Source organism: Calypte anna, chromosome 1 (assembly GCF_003957555.1).
Source record: "Calypte anna isolate BGI_N300 chromosome 1, bCalAnn1_v1.p, whole genome shotgun sequence".
NCBI classification, from domain to species: Eukaryota; Metazoa; Chordata; class Aves; order Apodiformes; family Trochilidae; genus Calypte; species Calypte anna.
The window spans coordinates 19,664,760-19,685,933 of NC_044244.1; the positions used below are offsets into that span (position 1 = coordinate 19,664,760).

Consider the following 21,174-nt stretch of genomic DNA (forward strand, 5'->3'; position numbering starts at 1 on the left):
TCTAAAATTGCTTCACTAGAGCATCATTCCATGAGTATACATTGCAATAACATTTCAAACCTATTTGCATATGATTTACCACAGTATCTGCTCCATCTGTGCATTACCATGATTAAAACCATGATAAGCAAACTAGATAGGCCCTTCTAGGCCAACCACATGGTATACTTCATTAATAAATACCAAAATTTTCTGTTTAAAAGCACTGAAACCAATTATGAAACCAATTACACTTCAGAATGGCAGCCTCTCTTTCACAATAGATTCCAATGCACAATTAATTAGATGGGGTTTGCAGTTCTACATTCAGAAAATATTTTAAACTTCCAGGGATAATGGTCAGCATGTTAATATACTGTGGTAAATGCATTTCTTTAGAATGTAAAGCTTTTTTAAAATCATGGGTTTATTGATATCAATGTCTGGATATATTTCAGTGAATTTCAAATACTATACTAGCCTTTATGTACTACTAATATTCTAGAAGAGCAGGAGACAGAAGTCAATCTTAGCTACGTTGTCAAATATTACTGAGCTGATAGCTTCGATTCCAGGAAATCAAGTCATCTTTTTGTTGCAGCTAAAAGCAACAACTGCAAAGGTTCTCTATAATACCATTAAGGTCTCTTAAGATAATTTTACCTCAAGTAATAAGTACTTAATAGAATGTCTATAGAAAAGGAAGGATGGAAAGGAGTGTACACCCACTGTTGCAGAAGCAAATTATGATGAACACTAAAAAAGCATTTTTTCATCATCCTGAGAAGACTGCCATCCTACATCTTACTTATATTAAAGACAGCTGCATAAGTCTTTTTCAGGCAGCACCAAAAACCTACAATCAGCTCTGCTACATGTACATCATATTGAAAGATAAGGATCTTCAGTTTACAACCTCTTCAAGGCCCAAAGTCTCTATCCCACTAGGAGCCAAACATCTGGGTTTAGCACATGTGCATCATCTAAGTCTCTCTGGCAATCAACTGTGACAGAGAACCCCTCTCTTCCCACTCCCAGCACATAACTCACCATGTCCTATGATGGGTATAATGAATCATTACCTTGTGGGACCTGCAGGGAGTCTCCACTATCTAGATCTGCATTTGTGTAATACTCAGTATTTTATTTTTATTTTAATTAATTTTATTTTAATTTATAGTTAACAGTATTGCAGGTGTCCTTCAGCCAGGGTTGAAGGGGTTTGTTTCCACAGCCTGTGGAAGGGCATGCTTCAGCCAGGCAAAGGTCAAAGCCCTCAATTCTCTCTCCTACAATCCTTTCCAGGTGGACTGTGTAATGAGCAGCTCAGCTGCCTAATCTTAAAGAGATGCATTCGCAGTCCTTGAACCAGCCACCAATGGTTCACTCTGCTCCCTGATAGGAGGCTGCAGACTTTTTCAGGTGAGACTTTTAACTACACTGCTTCCATAGTCATGTTCTTTCTCTCCATTGCAATGTGTCCCATAAATGCTCACACTCCACACCAGAGCAGCAGCATCCACACACAGTGCTGCAGCTGCTCCCTGCCCGTGGAGGTTCTGCCACCCAGATCCTGAAAGGGATCATGGAGACAAGCAGGGCTTAGAGCTGGACCCCTGGCTTGGACTGTTCTCTCAGAGACGGAAGCCTGCAAGGCAGCTGCCTTGTATTTCCTTGTCAAGTGATTGTGTGCACAGGAGGGGGGATTGATGGAGGCTTCAGAGTTCAGGTCATTCAAAAGTCTGTATAATTACTGCAGGCAATAATAATAAGTAGAAGCAATAAAATCATATTTAATGATCAAGCATATTCTCCCAATGACAATCTATGGTAATTAAAATTATAAAGCAATAATACACATGCATAATTAACCTAGTATTTATCAGAGGCAACCAATTTCCAATGTTTTGTACAAGGAAACTGGTGGCAAATACCCTGTCAAATGGAAGTGATCCGATGTCACCAGAAAAATTAATTTATTATCTGCAAGAAATTATCTTCATTTTCCAAAGCCAAATGTGGTAAAAATGTGAATTATGTATACTCACTGGAAGGCTTGCTTTTACATTGAATCCCCTGCAAACAGAAACAAAGACATTATAAAAGCTTAGATAACACAAATAAATATTGCTTAATCATTGTACACAAACATAAAAATAACTTCAACACAGTACACAGCAAAAGTAATTTTTCAAGATAAAAAGATTTTCAAATACAGTGAAAATGCACATCACTACATCATGTAACAGCCTTATACATACAGGGACACAAGATCAGCACTATCCTCATTTTCAGATATGTTTACTGAGATATAATTGTTACAACAAGTATAACAGCTCCATCAAATACAGACATCATTTTGTCAGATACTGTCACTCACACTCACCAACAGCTTATTTATTGTTCTGTCAAACTTTACAATGGACTGCTTCATAGCAGGGCAAAGAAACCAAGCTATTGTTTTTATGCATGATATCTAGAACACAAATGAATATTACATGGTTTTTAGAAGATTACAGCAAAAAGAATTGTTGCCATCACTGTAAACGAAGTTTAGAAATAAGACTTGTCTTTTTATTTCTTAGAACTATATGGCTCAGAATCCTGAGAATGAAATTAGGCACAGTACTTACCATGCTCAAGTGGTTTCAAAGTTTTCAAAGTGTTTTTGTAAGAGGCAAAGTGAACCTGACAGTGAGATTTTAATAAATTATCAGCTATCTTTCAGACAGACTACATCCATTTTCCCAATAAAATAAACAGTAGAGTACAAAAATAGCAAATCTTACTTTGAGTACTATGCAGGACATTCTAAGCAAGTCTGCTACTTAGCCAGCAAATGCTGTTTTCTGCAGTTCTGTCATTCAAGTTTCTGATGTGGCACTTAGACCAGTATTCCTTTCTATAGACCATATATGTTCCCTCCTGCTTTCCTTTAAGATCAGTATTTCATACCCAGAGACACTTTTGTCACAACCACAAAAGGAGCAGGCATCATCCTCTGCTCTTAAAAGGACTCACAGACTTCAGTCCTTTTAAAACATTTTAGGATCTTGTCAATAAGCCAACAATCTGCAAATCTGAAGTTTTAGAGCTGGCAAAAGTCCCTCAGTGGACATTGGAAGTTTTTAAACTGTAGACAAACACAGAGGCTGCTGTCTGGGTAAGTATTAGCATATCATAAAATAACTATTGCTTGGTCTTCTGTGATGTTTTCATCCACAGGTAACTCTGTCCATCTCATAAACACAGCTGTAGAGCAAAATATTATTGCTGCAGGTGAGAAATGACAGCATGTTAGCTACCCTGTGCCAGCTGCCCCAAGTATCTGAGCAGTGTGAGTTCTTTCTTTCAGTGCTGCTTTTAAGATTTTAGCTAGATAAGCTTGCTTTCAAAGAAGATCTTCAGAAAATGAGTCACTAGTATCGAATCTGCATTCAATATAGCTATTATCTATATATAATATAGATATATTAGGTTATTATTTTATCCTTCTTGGCAAATTTCTTGGCAGATTTACTTTTCAATAACCATTTCTGGGAGTGATTTGTCATCTTTTACAGCTGGCAGTTTGTCACTATGACTTGTAAAAGTGCAGATACATAAAAGGTGGTGTTTAAAACCACCTTTTTATAATAAGACAGAGTTGGTCATATCCATGCACAGCCTGAAGATTATAAAAATTACTCGTGGCGTTGTAAAAGATATTACTTTGGCTACACAATACTACATCAGCACTCAAAGAAGGAAATCTAAAGGAAATCAAACTTCTTTATATAACTGTCCTATAACTGGAGGAGTACTTCTATTTCAATGGTTTCATAAATTCCTCAAATCCTCCTGAAGGACTGATGAATAGAATTGATGTGAGCTTGTTTCTGTTGCAAAGTGTTCACAGAAATATTTGTCATTTAATTATTTCTGCCTCCCCCCCAAAAAAGCCTTCACTGATAGATTGCTGATTTTCTTGATTCCAATTCATCAAATACAAAGGAGAAGATTCTCCCAGTGCAGAGAACCATAGAATCATAGAATCATAGAATAGAATTGGCTGGGTTGGAAGGGACCTCAGAGATCATCGAGTCCAACCCTTGACCCACCGGAGCAGTTGCTAGACCATGGCACTGAGTGCCACATCCAGTCTCTTTTTAAATATCTCCAGGGACGGAGAATCCACCACTTCCCTGGGCAGAGTCATCAATAGAAAGAAGAACACAGCAGCTTTCTGAATAATTCAGTGAAACACTGCACCAATAAAAATGGAACATGCCAGTCCATATGAAACTCCATTGCAATTTTAACTGATGTCTCAAAGCCCTAATTTTGAATTATTTCAAATCAAACCCAGCAGGAGTATGTAGAAGGACAATTTTAATTCAATCTCTTTGCTTCATGGCCTTAGGGAGTGGGATAGACAACTATACAAAATGACTGCAAAAAAACTGAATGAGTGAGTTAGGGAGCTAACTTTCTTGGTGAGAAAACCTAACTGTTGGATCAACTAATTGTTGAGCTACTGCTTACTAGGAGAAATTAATCTCTCATGAGATAATTTACCAATTAGTTCTGTATTTTCAGCTTTCCATTCTGCAGTCACACTATTGAAAATATTTTGGTTAGGTGGCATGAAAAAGAGCCCAATTGCCAATCAAAATTTTTAGTATATCAGCTTTCAGCCAATTTCTCTAAACATTGTTTCTTGTTACAATCAGGGCACAAAAATATATTAGAAAAAAAACAAGATCCCATTGAAGTAAACAACAAAATATCATAAATCCAGAGAATTCAGCCTGCTACTTAAAGAGGCCAGAGCTGTGAAGTCCATGACACCTGACAAATGCAAATCACATGTAAATAAATTATCTTAAGTTACAAACATGAAAAATCAAATCCACTTCTCTGGGACTGTGACAAGATGCAGAAGTCATCCTATAACTTCTGGTCTATCCTAATTAAACTTTATTTTTCACTATTGCTCAGATGAACCCTACCATCTGAGCACTTTCCAGTACCATCTTGTGTTTGTTTTCCTGTCTTCTTGATGGGGCAAAAAAATACACACCAGTGAGGTTTTTTCTTATAATAAGATGTTTTGCCATTTTGGGGGACTTGATTTTGTTCTAAATGAGGAGTAATTGGGAAGGTTTACATAAATAATCAAACATTTTCCAGTTACAGTAAACATTTGGTCACAGCTCAATTTTTTTTAGCATTTCTTTTTCACAGAATCATAGAATCAGATGGGTTGGAAAGGACCTCTGAGATCCACTACCACTGTGGTTACCAGACCATGGCACTGAGTGCCACATCGGTCACTTCTTAAAAACTTCCAGGAACAGAGAATCCACCACCTCCCTGAGCAGCCCATTCCAATGTCTGATCACCCTCTCTGTAAAGAAATTCTTTCTAATGTCCATCCTAAACCTCCCTTGGCAGAGATTAAGTCTTGTCTTACTGGTAGCTACTTGGGAGAAGAGACCAACCCCCACCTAGCTCCAACCTCCTTTCAGGGAGTTGTAGAGAGTGATGAGGTCTCCCCTGAGCTTCCTCTTCTCCAGACTGAACACCCCCAGCTCCCTCAGCCTTTCCTCACAGGACTTGTGCTCGAGTCCCTTCACAGCCTCCTTGCTCTTCTCTGAACCTGCTCCAGCACCTCAATCTCCTTCCTGAACTGAGGGGCCCAGAACTGGACACAGGACTCAAGGTGTGGCCTCACCAGGGCTGAGTACAGGGGCAGAATTACTTCCCTGGACCTGCTGGCCACGCTGTTGCTGATCCAGGCCAGGATGCCATTGGCCTTCTTGGCCACCTGGGCACACTGCTGGCTCATGTTCAGCTTCCTGTCAACCCAAACTCTCAGGTCGCTTTCTGCCTGGCTGCTCTCCAACCACTCTGTGCCCAGCCTGTAGCGCTGCATGGGGTTGTTGTGGCCAAAGTGCAGGACCCGGCACTTGGCCGTGTTGAACCTCATCCCATTGGAAATAGCCCAACTCTCCAGCCTGTCCAGGTCCCTCTGCAGAGCCCTCCTGCCTTCCAGCTCATCCAAACTCCCCCCCAGTTTAGTGTTGCCTGCAAATTTGCTAATGGTGGACTCAATCCCCTCATCTAAATCATCAATGAAGATATTAAATAGAACTGGGCCCAACACTGATCCCTGGGGGACACCACTGGTGAGCAGCTGCCAGTTGGATGCAGCTATTTTTATTGTACAATACCAAGGAAGGGGGGGTAGGGAGGGTATTTTCTTGTATAATAATAGACCATTTGTCTCCAAGAACTCAAGTAAGCTAACCAAATTTCTCTCCCACTTTTTATATCTTTTGTTTTCAGGAATTTTCAGTGATAAATGCAATAGAAAAACATAGGACACTGAAACCAGAATGGAAATTTTTCTCCCTTTTCACAAATGCCGTGGGTGATTTTTATGCAACACTAAGATCCTGAATATGATAGTATATTTTACTTCTATACAGAGAGCATCTTTGATTCATGTCTGCTCTCGCAAAAAGCCTAAGCAAAATATACTTACACAATGCACAAACACTTAGGGATTTTCCTATTTCTTTAGGGTTTTCCCCATTTGTGGTATTACTCAACTGTGGCTAGAGGTTATCTGAACAGACACCTCCAACATGCACCATTCTGAATAGAAGGTGTGGTGCCAGATTTTTAGCTAGCACAGCAACTTCTCCTCAATCAAAGGCAATTGTAATATCACACTGTTTTGTTTAAAGACTGCAGAGGCAGTAAGATCAGCAGAGGAAGACTTGGATTTGAAGGCACAGAGAGTATTTTCATGAATCAAAATTGCCAAAGAAACAAATATTAGATCTGGTTCCTATTTCACCTCGTGTCTCCAGGCACTAAATCAAATACAGAAGCGTGGAAATTCTCCCCGGAACACTCTGTCATGCAGGAAGAATCTGAGGCAAATTCAGTTCCATGGTCTACCTGTCTTTTCCACAATTCTGTAAAGAACTGTAATATGCCTGAAAATGCCTTAAAATGTATTCTTTAGTTGGGACCAGTTTGTCAGACACTTAATATTCATTCATTAAGGTGCCTACATTAAAGTCAGTGAATGTATAGTGAGAATTTTTTCCCCTTTTGAAAGATTCTCAGTGGCAAAGATATTACCTACATTCCTACTTTAGATTCAGCTGTTAGGATAGAAAAAAAAGAACAAGACCATCTTCTGATGTTACACTCTGTTCCAGCAATTTCTGTTCTTTGATCATCATTAGAAGTATGCCTGGGACTGTGCATAGTCCTACAACACAGAAAGTGTTGTCTTAATGTGGCATGGTCTTGCAATAACAAATGTGGAAATTGTAGCCAAAAGGCTGATAGAGATGATGAATCTAATCATGTGCTTTTAATTGCCAGTCAAGAGGGGATGCTTTGCACACACTCATCTTATTCTGCACACAATCAGAAAGGATCTGCCAGATCACTGTGTCCAATTCCTTGGTTAATATAGGTGCCACATCATCTAATCCCTTTCAAAAACTGGTGAAGCTTCATTTTAAAATCACTCAGCCTTCCACGTGCAGTGCTGCAATAGCCAAGTCTATTCCAGAAGCCCTGTTCTCTGACAGCACCAAATCTTTTAATTTCCAGTGTAAACAGCATAATAGTTAGCTTGTATTGACTTCTAATTGCTTCCATTATCTTTTCATTTAAATAGATGCTTTCCACAAATTCTGGGCCCTAAGAGTCCTAAGTGATTTCTCATGGTCTCTAGTGAAAAGCCTGACAATGCTAATGTGAGCTCAATCACCTCCATAAAGAAAAAGGTCTTTCAGCTGCAGACAGCCACAGTCAAAGTAGTGTAGTAGTAGACTATCAACAAATGACTGTAAATTTGTTTGTAAAGAGACATTTAGCCCCAGAAAATAACAAGGGAAAACTTCACATATGGAAACAACTGAATATGCTTTAGCTTCCTCCAGAGCTATTTTCATAGGTGAAGGAGATACTGGGTTTTCACTTTACATGTCCTTGATGCTGGTGGAGACTTTTTTTATTCTGTTCTTTTAAAGGTCACCCCTCTATGAATCTTGTCAAATGTAAGGAAGCAGAATTATTAAGAGTAAGAGAAAGCAGAGAGATAATATAATGAGTCCTGTCCCACTATAAAAAAAGCCTTAACTACATTAAAGTCAGGTATTTATACAAAAAAGCATGTTACTGGAAATGAATGACAAAGGAAAGGTCTATTAGGCCTACAGAACATATTTGTCGATTTAATAAAATTGTGTTTGAATTTATTGAGAACCAGAGGAATTATCATCAGTGATGGACATAATATGATAATTTAGATCTGTTAAAAGTTCATAGCTAGTACTGATGATACAGTATCCTCAAAAGACCTTTTCTCAAAAGGAGCATCTCTTTGTGTTTTGATGTCACATGTAATTGCTTTCATTGCCAAGGTAAAGCTATCATACTGATGATCCTTTTATTTTTGGCAAACCACAAAGGTTGTTCTTCAAGTTTTACTGTCAGTATGGTAATCAGATCCATCTGAACACTGTGTAATGGGATCAGCTAAGCAATCACTGAAGGAAACATTTAGACTGCTACCCCTCCAGAAAATAAACAGGCACCTGAACTTACAGCAAAGCATTATTTTAGACTACTTTGAACTACTGCTTCTACTGGATGTTGCTGGATTTTTTTTACAGAATGCTAAAAACAAATTATGTGAGTCACTTCTATGCATATCCAGTACCAACCTGAAAAAAACCAGTCCTATCAGTCCTATTCAGCTTAGCGCTGAGCCTGAGAAGATAAGTACTACTGGAGAAGTGGGTTATTAAGTTCAGGCTAGTACAGCACAAACGAGGTCATGCACTTTTTGGATGAGAGCTGGCTTGTGTCCAACTAAGCAAGGCAAGGTCTGCCTGTGCTAATGGGATGTTGGGATATTGGTATGCTCTCAGCTAAGCAATGAACTGACAGTGAACAAACAGGGAAGAGATTATTTGGTTTATTGGAGATTATTAGGCAGTCTTCACTAAAGCTTCACAGTAGTCTAAATCATAGCCTTTTGCCAATTTTTCTTTCATGCACCATTTGCCATTTCACATATATATGCAAATATATGGACCCTGTCCTTCACACCCTGCTGTGTAGCACAAGGCCAACACTTCCAACACAGTCTTGCAGTACTTCAGTACAGCAGGAGGACATGGCTAACAGAAGACCCCCTGGTCCCTTAGACTTTTGTCCTTTGTTTACCTGCTACTATGCAGGTATACCAGAGATTTCTGCCTTTAAGTCAGTATGTACTTCTTCCTGCACTGTAGTAATGCAGAGAAATCCCATTTTTAACGGGACTGTCTCATTTTTTAGGTGGACTGCATGTAGCATATCAAGTCTTCTGACCATTATTGCAACTGCATTGCTATTTTGCTTTTATAGAGCAGAACAAGTGAAAGAATTGGCAGCACAATACTTATGTTTCTGGGAGCTCTTTGCAGTAACATGCATTTATCCTATAAGTGAATGTCCAGTCAAAACAATATTGCTTTTAGGTCTCACAATTGGGAAGAATATTCCCCCTTTGTATTTTTTTTCTTTGAAGTATGTAAAAATAATGCTGTGATACAAAACGGTCCTACATAGAAACAACTTGCCTTTAAATTTATTGGACCAAAGGGAGCTATGACAAATAAAAGCTGCCTCTTCTATTGTATGCTTCAGCTCCAGGACCAGAAGCAGAATTTTCTTGAAACAAGTATGCTCAAGCTTATTTCCAAAAAAATCTAACAAAAATATTTGCCAGTCATTTTAAAGTCATGTTTCCTGAAATATTACTCCAAGTTGTTAACAAAACAGAATTGCATACAATAGACAAAGTAAAATTAAATTGCATTTTGAATGCCATATCCTCAGCTGGTATAAATCAGCACCAACCCATAAATAAAGTGTCAGAAATTTCAGAAACTCAGCTACTTGAAAGGACAACTAATCTTCCAAATCAGCACTTTAAGTCTAACAATGAGACAGAAACATTCTAACACAGCATGAATGACTGGAGATCTCATACAGGGGATGATTAAACTGAATCAAAGAAATTGACGACCTCCCTGGAGGTCACCAAGTCCAGCCTCCTGCTAGAAGAGGGTACTGTCACCAACACAGCAGTGTGGCTCATCTCACCAGGCTTCTGTGATGGCAACTCTCTCAGAGTTTTCCTGTTGCAGAATGGCTTCCAGATCCTCCTGTTTCTTGCCAAAGCTGTATGCATTCATGCAGATGCACTTCAGGTGGGTTATTGATTCCACCACCTTTTTGGAGGGACATGCTCTACTTCCTATGTGACTATCCTCAGGCATTTCTGTGGATTCTAACACATCAATAGCCCTTCCATCCCTGCTGTTGCATGGACCTCCATCCTCCACTTCCACTAAGGCAGCAGAGCAAACACCCTCTCTAGCACACCAACCCCCAGACTTCATTGTGCTGTTCCCATGCTCATCTCCAGTGAGCCTGGTTTTATCCCTTTTGCTCTTCAAATTTAGTTTAAAGCTCTTCCACCTGCCATCCTGCTCACTTTCACAAATTATGGAAGACTTTTAGTGAAAGTCTTTCTACTTCACTGAACGAACTTTGAATCAGATCCAAGTGAGAAAAAACCTTTTGCCTATATAGGCTTAGCTTTGCACAGAAGAAAAGTGTCACAATGTTTCCAAATAATGCAATTTCTCTCTGTGGGTTTTCCATTACTCCTGGTAGTGAAATGAAGCCAAACTTTACAGGCATTTGCAAAATCACATTAAGTCAGACAAATCTAAAAGAGGATTTAGGTACCTGAAACATGATTTAAGTAAACTATAGTAATCTCAGCCAAGCACCATGATCCATAATACCATATTAATTGCCACCTTTCACTAGAAGCACCAAGGTTTATTAGGCACTTCCCTTTCTGATATGAAAGCTCCCTGGCTGCAGGTAGTTTGGTGTCTGGCTCATGACCAGAACAAAGCTGGAATGACATCTAGGTCATGCCATAGCTCTTTGGGATAGCAGACACTTCCTTCTGAGACACCCACCTCCCCCAGCATAGCAGGTGGCTGGAGATTTAATAATAAAAGAGTTTAAACAAAGCTCAAGCCTAGCTTCTTTCAAACTGGAAATATTAGAAGAGGAAAGCAGAATATGGGCATGATCCACGTTTTATACTCTAACTTTTCAAATCCTAACTTCAAGGGACAGCCAGGTTCAACATCCTCCTTAATCTGAAGCAATTCTAACCTTAAGTATTGGTTTTCCCTGCTGCCCAGTGATTCAGAATGCTTCCCAGGCCTCCTGTCAAAGCAGTGATACTGTGTAGAGAGGAAATGAAAGAACGATGGTCTGAGAAAAGGACAGGTAAGATGCAGTATAATTTTAAAAGTCCAGTGCTTTCAACATTCAAACAGGAATACTGTTTCCTACTTCAAAGGCCATTTACATTTTATTTAAAGCAGTCATCAGAGCAAAACCTAGAAACTGAAACTGTGGAAGAGTCCCTCTCCCCAGCTACTCTGAAAAGAGAACTGCTCACAGCTCAAGTGCCTGGGCTCTAGAGAGTGGGGTTCAGACTAATCCAGTGTTTAAGTTTTTCCCTTGTCGAACTAGACGTGGCATCATGCTGAGCATGCAGGTTCCTCACACCACCCTGACAAGTCTGTAAAGCTTCTCATGATCTTCATTGAATCTGTATTTAATAACCTGGAACCAGAGGAAAGGAGCAGGGTCATAGGATGAGTGAACATTGCAGTGATGCTATCCTGAAATGTCAGGGGCAGAGGAGCTAAGAAACAAAATCAAACTTGCTAATCCTAACCCTGCCAGTGTGGATCATGAAGTCATATGAAATAATGACCGACAAATCATACTTGGTAACAGTTTCTTTGAAAAATTTCAGATTTCAGTGGCCACATATCAGGGCTGAGATGCCCCATAAGGCCATGGAGAGAAACACAGAAGCACATTTCTGATTTTTGAAGCTGTTTTCTCCCTCTTCTCATTAAACAGAAAAATCTCAAACCTAAACAAGCTTGAGACTACCCCTGATCGTACCTCTCCCTGCTGAGAAATATTTTTAAATGTCGAAATGTTGACTTTGGTTCTATTTTAGCCCTAGCTTGTTCTGTTGTTGTGTAAGGATGTAAGGCCATACAAATGATCCCTCAGGCCGTGCTGTGGCAGAGGAGTGTCTGATGGGAATACTGCAGAAGCAGTGGTAGAGGCCACTGCATTCTCTCCTGGTGCCACAGTAGCAGTTAAGGAATTGCTTCCATTAAAGATTTAATGGAAAAGATGCCTGACGAGCTCTAATTCTGCATGTTTGGGTTACAGAAACACAGTAGCCACAAAAAAATGAGGAAAATCTTAGTATGTGTAGACAAAAAGCAATTTTTGCAGCTGCAGAGCAGAACATTTTGAAAAGACAGAATTATTTCCTAACTATTTATATTTGTAATATTATGGCATCTAAAGTCTAGGTCCTGTATCAGAAATTTTGTACCAGAATCCCTGCATACATGCCTCTCCTCTGGGATCAAGACCAAAAAAATCAAAATAGACCTTTCCCTGAAAGAGATACCTGTGTGAGTATATGGAAAAAAAAATCAGAATTTGCCATGTAGAAAAGCCAAACTGAGAATATCTGTACTGTACATTCCAGCTGAAAAATCTGCAGTTTGAGTTAACTAATACAGAAGCTAGTTATGAATAAATTTGGAGATGTTGAGGAATACAAAATAAGAAACTATTACGCATCATTATAGTCTGGTTTTCTTTACTGTTAACTCATAATTTTGTGGGGGCCTTGCAGGATGAAAAGAAGAAAACAAGAAAAAAAAAAAAAGAGGAAAAAAGAAAAGAAAAAAACAAACAACAAAACCAAACTGAAATAATGCTGTAGTTTGGCTTTATCTTGTGTATCTTTCATGTACTGTAGTTGCTAAAGTTAGCACAATCCAATCAAAGAAGGCAGAAGTCCAAAAGAAAGGCTTCCAAAGAGGCAAAATTCCACCAGCTATACAAGAGCACCATTGTTTCACCTGACTCTCCTGATGACGCTGATGTCCCCAGAGGCAGGAATAATTCCTGGGCATGGCCTCAACTTAATAAACCCATCAGTGTTCAGTGCCTTCATCTGTTGCTTCACTCTGTCTCTCATTTAGCCCTTACTCACTGAAAAACACCTATGCCACAAATTCATGTAAAAAGTGGGTGTACATTTTTGTCTAAAAGTGGAAGAGAAAATAAGATACAAAGGTTGACTGAATGGCAACATAGTCCATGCTCTAAAATTATTCTAAAAAATTCTAAAAAATTCTAAAATTATTCTATTTATTCTAATAAATTCTATTCTAAAATAAATATAATATATTGAAAATGAGAGGAACACATTAAAAGAGCACAACACAAAAAGATACCAAGATTTGAAAAATAGTGCAGAGATCACTCATTGCAGAGTCATAAGGAAGAGCAGCAGGTCAGGGAGATGAGGAAGTGGAGAAAAGATCAAGGAAGTTTGCATATGTAGGAATGATAGGGGAAAATAAAGCCAGAGACAGCAAAATGTATTAACTGCAATAAATTCTATTTCCTCAAAGTTTTTCCAAGAGACAATGCACATCTAGCACTGTCAATGTTGTTTATATGATTCATACTTTCTGAAAATATGCAGGCAAGTAGAGGCAACTCCAAGACAATCAGTTTTCCAGAAATGATTGAAATTTACCACACATATTCAAAGCAACCAAGCTGAAACATTTTCTTGCAAAGCAAAGAGACACAGATCATTTGCAAAGTAAAGCTAAAACTTTCTTCATTTTTGCACAGAAATATACTGAATTAGACTGTGTGTCCCATTCAGTTTTCATCATAAATTCTATATTTTGCATGCTGAAAGGGAAGAGAAGCAATAGAGCAAGACAGGTCTTTGCCTCTACTGAATGTTTTAAAGGAAGAAGTTAGATAGGACTTGAAAAAACATTTTTAGAATGCACAAAAGAGAAAATAATGCATGAAAGCAGAGATACCAGGGTTAGAAAAGAACTTCAGATGTTATCCTTGTTTCTGCCTGAGGAGGAATGATCTTTATCTGAGAGATACTTGCTTAGCATGTGTGGAGATCTCCATAAGGTCCTCAGGCAATCCATTCCAGTGCTCAGCATCATTAGCTGCTGTGACTTTTCAGCTTATTCCTGACCTCAGAAAATGCTGGCCCAGGGAATTCCTACAATTGTGAAGGCACAGTCAGGGCTGTGATGTGCCTGTATCATATCTGAGTATACATGAATTTGCTGGTTCTGTGATCATTTCTAGCAAAGTAATTTGGAGCTGGTTGGGAATTTACTCAGCAACACAAGGCTGCTTGGGAAATATATTCTGTTTTATGCCTTTAAGGTGGTAAATAATTTCCTGGTACTCAATAAATAGACAGTAAATGTAAGAAAATCAGAAAAGAAAAAAAAGGTTTTACAAGGAAAAACATTTCCCCAAGAGTATGAAAACTACCATGAGGACATTTTTGCCAGAGTTGATATATAAAACCTAGAGATCTTTCATGGGGATGACAGTAACAAAACTCATAGAATTTCAAATGTGACTTCCTGGTTTGAACAGCTGGGTAGCCACACCATGGCATATAGGAATTCATGGCTCCCAGAAATTAAATTATTTTCAGTCTAAGATAGTATGAAACTTATGTCTTAGGTCTCAATCACCTACTTACCTGGGATTGAGACCTAGCTTGTCAATGCTGAGCCAAAAAGCCAGGAGAATTTCCAAATATATCCTTAGAAAGAAGCCTTTTAAAAATCTTTTTTTGGTCCTTCTTTTTATCATCCCCAGTTCTCTCTCATGCACAGCCATTCTGGCAAGAGTAGCAGGATGGGATGCTATAACCAACATGATGAAGTAACAGGTACAGCATTGCCAGCTCCAGCAAATGTACAGATTAAGCTAATCCTAGATCTTACTGCAAGAATTCCAGCTATGTCACAGAACATGGTCTCATTAAAGTTGAGGTGAGAGAGATTTGTGAGCTACAATTAATTGCCAACAATAAAGGTCATCTGCTCCCATGTCCTGCTAAGCTTGCTTAAATATACACCTTTTATTTATATTTTTTTTTAATATTTACCTCCTCCTACCTCCTGTTAATTTTGTGTCCCCCAACTTTCATGACTGTCTGTAGTGCTTTGCTCTTGCTATTCCAGGGGCTTATCTCTTTCCAAACCGTGTAACCTTTTTCCAGAGTTCTTTAGGAAGGGAGAAGTAAGAAAAAATTTAAGTTCTGGATTGCAGAACTTTTTCCATTTCCACCCCTCCTGAAAGAAATGCTTCAATAATAAGGAACACTTGAGATTTTTGCAGAGTACCTGCTTTTGCCCTTGGCTATTTTCTTCTCAGAGGGTGAGGAGACAGAATGGCACACAAGCAGTGATATGGGATAAGTAGGAAGCATTGAAGCTAAATATTTCATATTGTTGCTAAGCTATGTTTGAACCTAAGAGCAAATGTAAAATATAGTCTAAGAGGTAAGTTACATAAACTTTCTCTCCTGACTGCCAGCAGAGAAAGCAGGCAGAGAAATCACAGCAAATGGGTTAATATCACTACTACAGTGACTCCACATGACTGAGCCCCTTTAAGTAGGACTGCTTTGACTAATGAACACTTAACATTTAATTATAGGATTCAGAGCACTTAATTAAAACATATAATTAAGAAACATCACACAGGAAGGTCAGCACTATTTTGTACTTGTGAAAACTGAAGAATGGAAATTACTTGAATAAGGCCCCACCAGTGAGTCAATGGCAGCCTTCCTGCAAAACTCAGGATATCAAGGGTATGCTCTCATTGTGGATTGTACTGCATCTCAGCAAGTACTAGCAGAGGATGTGTTTTATGTATTTATGCATCTCCTCCAGTCACCAGGTACATTGATGCATACACAAAAGAATATGGTGAATCATCTTCCTATGCTGGGACATCACACTTGATCCCCTCTCTCACTCTCTCTGAGGAAGCCAGACTTTTACAAACAGATTGTAGAGAACAACTAAATTATGTTACCTAGATTATCATGTCCATTTTTAGAGGCTTGGGATCACTTTTAAAATACAAATTGCCTGCCTTAATAAAGAACAAAGGCTGCCAATTTATGTCAGCTGAGTTTAGTGGCTAAGGGGTGTTTTTGCAGTGTGTAGTATTCAGCAAGAATGGTCTGATCCAAGGCATAAACATCCAGTAAGAGATTGCCACAGACTTCAGCTATGAATAGCATGAGGAGGCAGCAGCTATATCAAGAATTTGCTTCCAGTAACCTTTATAATTGAAGGGAAATCCCAGATTTAGTTCAGGGTTTCCTTCTTTATCTATGGACTTCAGAAATGTTACTGTATTTAATAGCAGACAATACAAATACTACTTCATAGTTTTCCTGAGAGGTTTTTTTTTCAATATAGTGCTCTTGATCTTTACCAGCTGTTGAGGCAAATTTGGATTAAGCCTGTTTCCTTTCTGTACAGCCTGCAGACAATGTGATTGTAAAATCAGTAGGGCACAAACACAATTTCAATTGCAGACTGGGATTCCCCTATGCTTTTACAGGGAAACTTGGTTGATAATCGTGTTTGCTATTGGGTGAGGCGTGGAGACCAAGCCCATTGTATTTAATCTTTGAATAGCAGAATATCATATAAACTCTAAAGCCAAGACATTAAAATAAGGAAGGAGAAATAAATCATAATACATAACAAAAGCTTGGTTGTGCCTTTGCCATCACTCAGCCCACAATTGTATGTTTTCATGCTGTTTAAATTTTCATGCAATACTTGCATAAACATTTTATGTTCTTTTTTTTTTCCTCTCTTTTCCTGTAGTAGATAGAAGTGCAGTTTGTGGTATAATAATGAAACCTGGATATTGCCTTATAGAAAGCAATGCAAGAATGTCTTGCTAAATACTTATAGTAAACTAAGAATGATTCATGAAGTTGTAGTAACACCAAAAATCTAAACAGTTCAGTGTTATTGGTTTTTAGATCACATACCTGAAAACAGTTATGTCACTACTTCCCTCTTCAGTACAAGCAATGCTTTACTCTGCTAAGTAGTACCCAAGGAGGTAAAAAGTGCTCACAAGTATTCAAGGGACATATCCTCCTTCATATCTTCCCTGCTGGTGATACCCAACAGTTTCAGTTATTAAACACACTGAAAACAATTCTTAGTCTGAAAAATGCAGACAAATGGAAATTAATTGCTTTTCATTCCCTTATTGAAGAACACAACCTCAGGGCTGACTCTGTGGGAGAGCAATCTACCACACAAACTTCCTAAAGAAAAAAAAATTCTATAATACTCACTTGTAACAATAGCAGCAACAGAAAAATTTTGATAGTTTTAAATTCAAAATATCTCATTATCAAATTAAGCAAATTGCCAGGAAAAAAAGACGCTGAATCTCTGTGACCTGATGGAACTACAAATTATGGACAAGTTGAAGAGAGTTACTCTTTTAAAGTAACTCAGATAGGAATGAGACTAAGGTGAGAAATTGTCATCAGTTAGGTAGGGAAATTGAAGTCACTTCCAAAGGAAAAGGAAGAAGGAGTTTGCTTTAACAAGATAGTTATAAACCTCTAAAGTTCATGTAGCTAAAATGCTTTGCACTAGATTGAAAATGCTATGCTGGCACTAATTTGTCCTGATGAGATCATTATTGTTCCCAGTGAGAAAACATTTTTGTCTTAAAAAGTCATTAATGAATTCAAGATTCTATTGAATACAACTAGCAGAAATATTACATAGAAAACATTAACTGAATCACATCTTTAATATCACAAATGATTTATCGATTCAGTTACACTGGAAATAATGTATTTCTGCTGTAAATTAAAAGAAAAAAAATTGTATATAGCTTTCCCAGTGTCCAACCCTCAGTATTAGAAAAGCTGTAAAACAAACATTTGAAGGCAAAGAAAGGGATCCAGTCTAACTAACCTCAAGTTGTGTCTATGCCTTAGGTATCTAGTGAGTCAGTCTGCCCAACATGCATACCAAAAATGTGGAAAAGACAGATGCCTTTTAAGATCCACAGAGGTAAAACCTATACCCTAGACTGAATCCCACTGAAAAAGGTTCCTATTGTTTTTTGAATCCTGAGTCTAATAGTCACACACTCTTTGAAGAATTAGACTGGTAAACCATTTCTATTTTACACTCATTCCAGCAGACCAAGGAGCATTTATTATTTTAAATGAATGTGGGTTTGCATTCATAAACATAAGTGCATACAGGGGGTGTGGGGGGACACACACCTTAATTTTATAAGCATCTTTATTCCTGATATTTTCTAGGATACATGTATAAAAGACATAATAAATTGCTACATCATGTACTAACATAATATCTGGGTAGTATCAACCATATATAAACAATCTTTTACATGTGTCATTGCCTAAATACTGTTATCTTCAAGCAGAATTCTGTTCTATGAAATTTTTCCATGCCATCAATTCCACTTCTCTGTATCAAGTAAATAGTTATTATTATTCTCTAGTTAGACTGAAAGTCAGATTCCCTATTATTTTATCTTTTTAAAATTTACCTTTTCATTTGTTCTTAGAAGTTTCAGAATGCAAACAGGAGCATAACATCTCCATACTGCCCCTTTGTGGGGGTATTTGGAAACACACAAAATCAAAAGCTATTAAAGAGATGGTATGGTTCACACTCCACTTTTATGCACATATATAAGTCATTAACATTAATGTTGCATTCATTGCACAAAATGAAAAACAGGTTTTACTCTCTCTCAGGCTTAATTCATCTATTCACAGGAAAGTCAGCATTTTGTATATTTCTAAAATAATTAAAAATTTCTGTAACCTTCTGTTCCTCTCTCCCTCATCTCTTTGGCACCACTGCTGTTGTAAAAACTGACTCTTCAAAGTAATAAATAGGAAAAAAATATTTTTTTCAAATACAAAAGACATATTTTAAAAGGTAGTAGCAGTACAAGTTGGAAATAGTGTAAGATGCATTTTCTTACTCCCTCCCTAAAAATCATCTTTGCCACTTTGGAAACTTAATTAAGAATGGCAGCAATATAAAGTGAATGCTCAGAACAGCTGAAATATTTTTCCATTTTTGCTTTCTTGTTCTGCTTACAATTATTTTAGCAGCATACAACTACTCTATTAATAGATAGCAGATCATAACAAGGGAGACATTACCTGAGAACATGAAAGTCCACATTCTTCAATCTTGGGAATAACCTGACAATCAGAATTCCAAAAAAAGATTATTAGAAGAATCTGAATGTGAATATTTATCATCCTAAATTTAAAAAAAAAAAAAAAGGCGCAAAACCTCAGAAGAAACCTTCTACTCTGAGAATTCTCCCTCTCATGCAAAAACTTTAATGTGAATTTTAGTCCCTCCCACAGCACTTCTGAGCTCCACCCTCTAAAAGTCTTGAAATACAGAAAACTGCTAGTTGTGCAAAAGACAAAGCATGTCCAACCCATTTCTTGTGTCCCATAGTGAAAACTGGGAAAAGGGAATTTCTAACAATTACAGTAAAAGCCTCTTACTTCTTGATTTCATCATGTCAGCTTTAGATCAGGGCGGGACCAAAGGACCAAGGAATGAACACAACAGCTGCACTGAAGGAAAAACAACATTGCAGAAGCACTGGTGATCTGCCTCAGGAATATGAGATAAAGAGAGAGCAGAGAAAAAGCAGGACACACATGTGAAAGAAGGAACTGGAAGGAAGAGATTTATGTGATATTTATGGCTTTGTTTCTTGTAGAAATACACCAACTGTGTATCTGGCAAGATAATATGGGAGTTGGGGATAAGGGGCTTAACATAATTGGCTACTAACTCAGAATACAAGCATATAAATAGCCTGGTGCACAATAAAGTTTGATTCTGTCTTCACCATCATATGCGGTCCGTGAATCTTCATCCATCACAGATCAGCCTTAGAAGATCTCTTTTCTCTAAATTCTGTGTATAAAAAGGTGTTTTGTTTCTAGACTGATGCACCAGGTAGGTTCATAGAAATCTAAATGCATTATTTTGTCTATTTACTTTCCAATTTTTCTAATGCACTGAATAAAATTAAAAAGCGTTGCTGAGGTGGGTAGTTTGTTTGTTTGTTTGTTTGTTTTTCATTAGCAGGAAAAGCAGATTCTTTTAATCTAGTAATCTGTTTTATTACTTAACTGCATCAACAGAACCTTCCTGTTCCATAGACTACCTCCAGTGTTTGGATTTTCAACACACTCAGGAAGTCTGCATGCTTTGCCACAGAAGCTGAACACCACCACCCCTGAAAGCAGGGTAGCAGTGAGTCACAACAGCTCAATACCTGTTACCATAACAAAATGCCCAGGAATGCCTTTGTGGGTGCTGCCTTGCAGAGTCCCATCACAAAGAACAAGTATTAAAAAAAAAACAACTCCACACATATGGAGGCTTTATGTGGTTTGTTACACCCCAGGTGGAATAGGGGGTTACTCCCTCACTGAGAGGGATCACAACTAAGAGAGACCTCTTAGCAGGACAGTGGCAGAACCCAAGTCCTCAGTGATCCTGCAATACTTTTTACAAAATTTGAAGTAGGGAATATACAATTAACACTATCTGCTAGGATCTGGCTTTTCTATTTATCTTTTTTTAATGACCAGGTGAAAGGCAATTTATATTCTTCCAATGTATCTACTGTACTTATAGATTAGATGCTTTCATGTGAATGCAGCTTGTCAGCTTTCTAATATTTTATTTTTGGAAGGTAAAGACCAGTGTCAACCACAGTTCTGAACAAATTGTTGCCTAATTATTTTGGTTTCAAATTAGCAACATTTAATTTTGTCATCTCTACCTGTAAATACACCAGATCCAAGATCAGCTCCGTCCATTCTCATGCGCTAGCAGAATCAGTAGCAGCTGCTTAGGAAAACTAAATTAAATATATTACTGTTGTGGATTATTTTAACCTATATTCTTCAAGTTCCAGCGACCTGGAACTGACCTGTTAGAGAGCAGCGTAGAAGAAAGAGATGTGGGAGTCCTGGTGGATGGAAGGATGATCATGAGCCAGAAATGTGCCCTTGTGGCCAAGAAGGCATCCTGGGGTGCATTAGAAGAGGGGTGGTTAGCAGGC

At 38.1% G+C, this 21,174-nt stretch overlaps 1 protein-coding gene across 1 annotated transcript in view; it reads right to left on the reverse strand.

Annotated features, from left to right (window-relative positions):
* The window catches only part of IL17REL (interleukin 17 receptor E like), a 44,592-nt gene extending 25,256 nt beyond the window's left edge, over nt 1-19,336 (reverse strand). The window contains exons 1-2 of the mRNA XM_030465456.1: nt 19,235-19,336; nt 2,028-2,055 (exon numbers count right to left, since the gene is read on the reverse strand). Of these exons, the coding sequence (XP_030321316.1) occupies nt 2,028-2,055; nt 19,235-19,336 (130 nt within the window). The remainder of the gene's footprint in view (nt 1-2,027; nt 2,056-19,234) is intronic.
* Between the last annotated feature and the right edge of the window lie 1,838 nt (nt 19,337-21,174).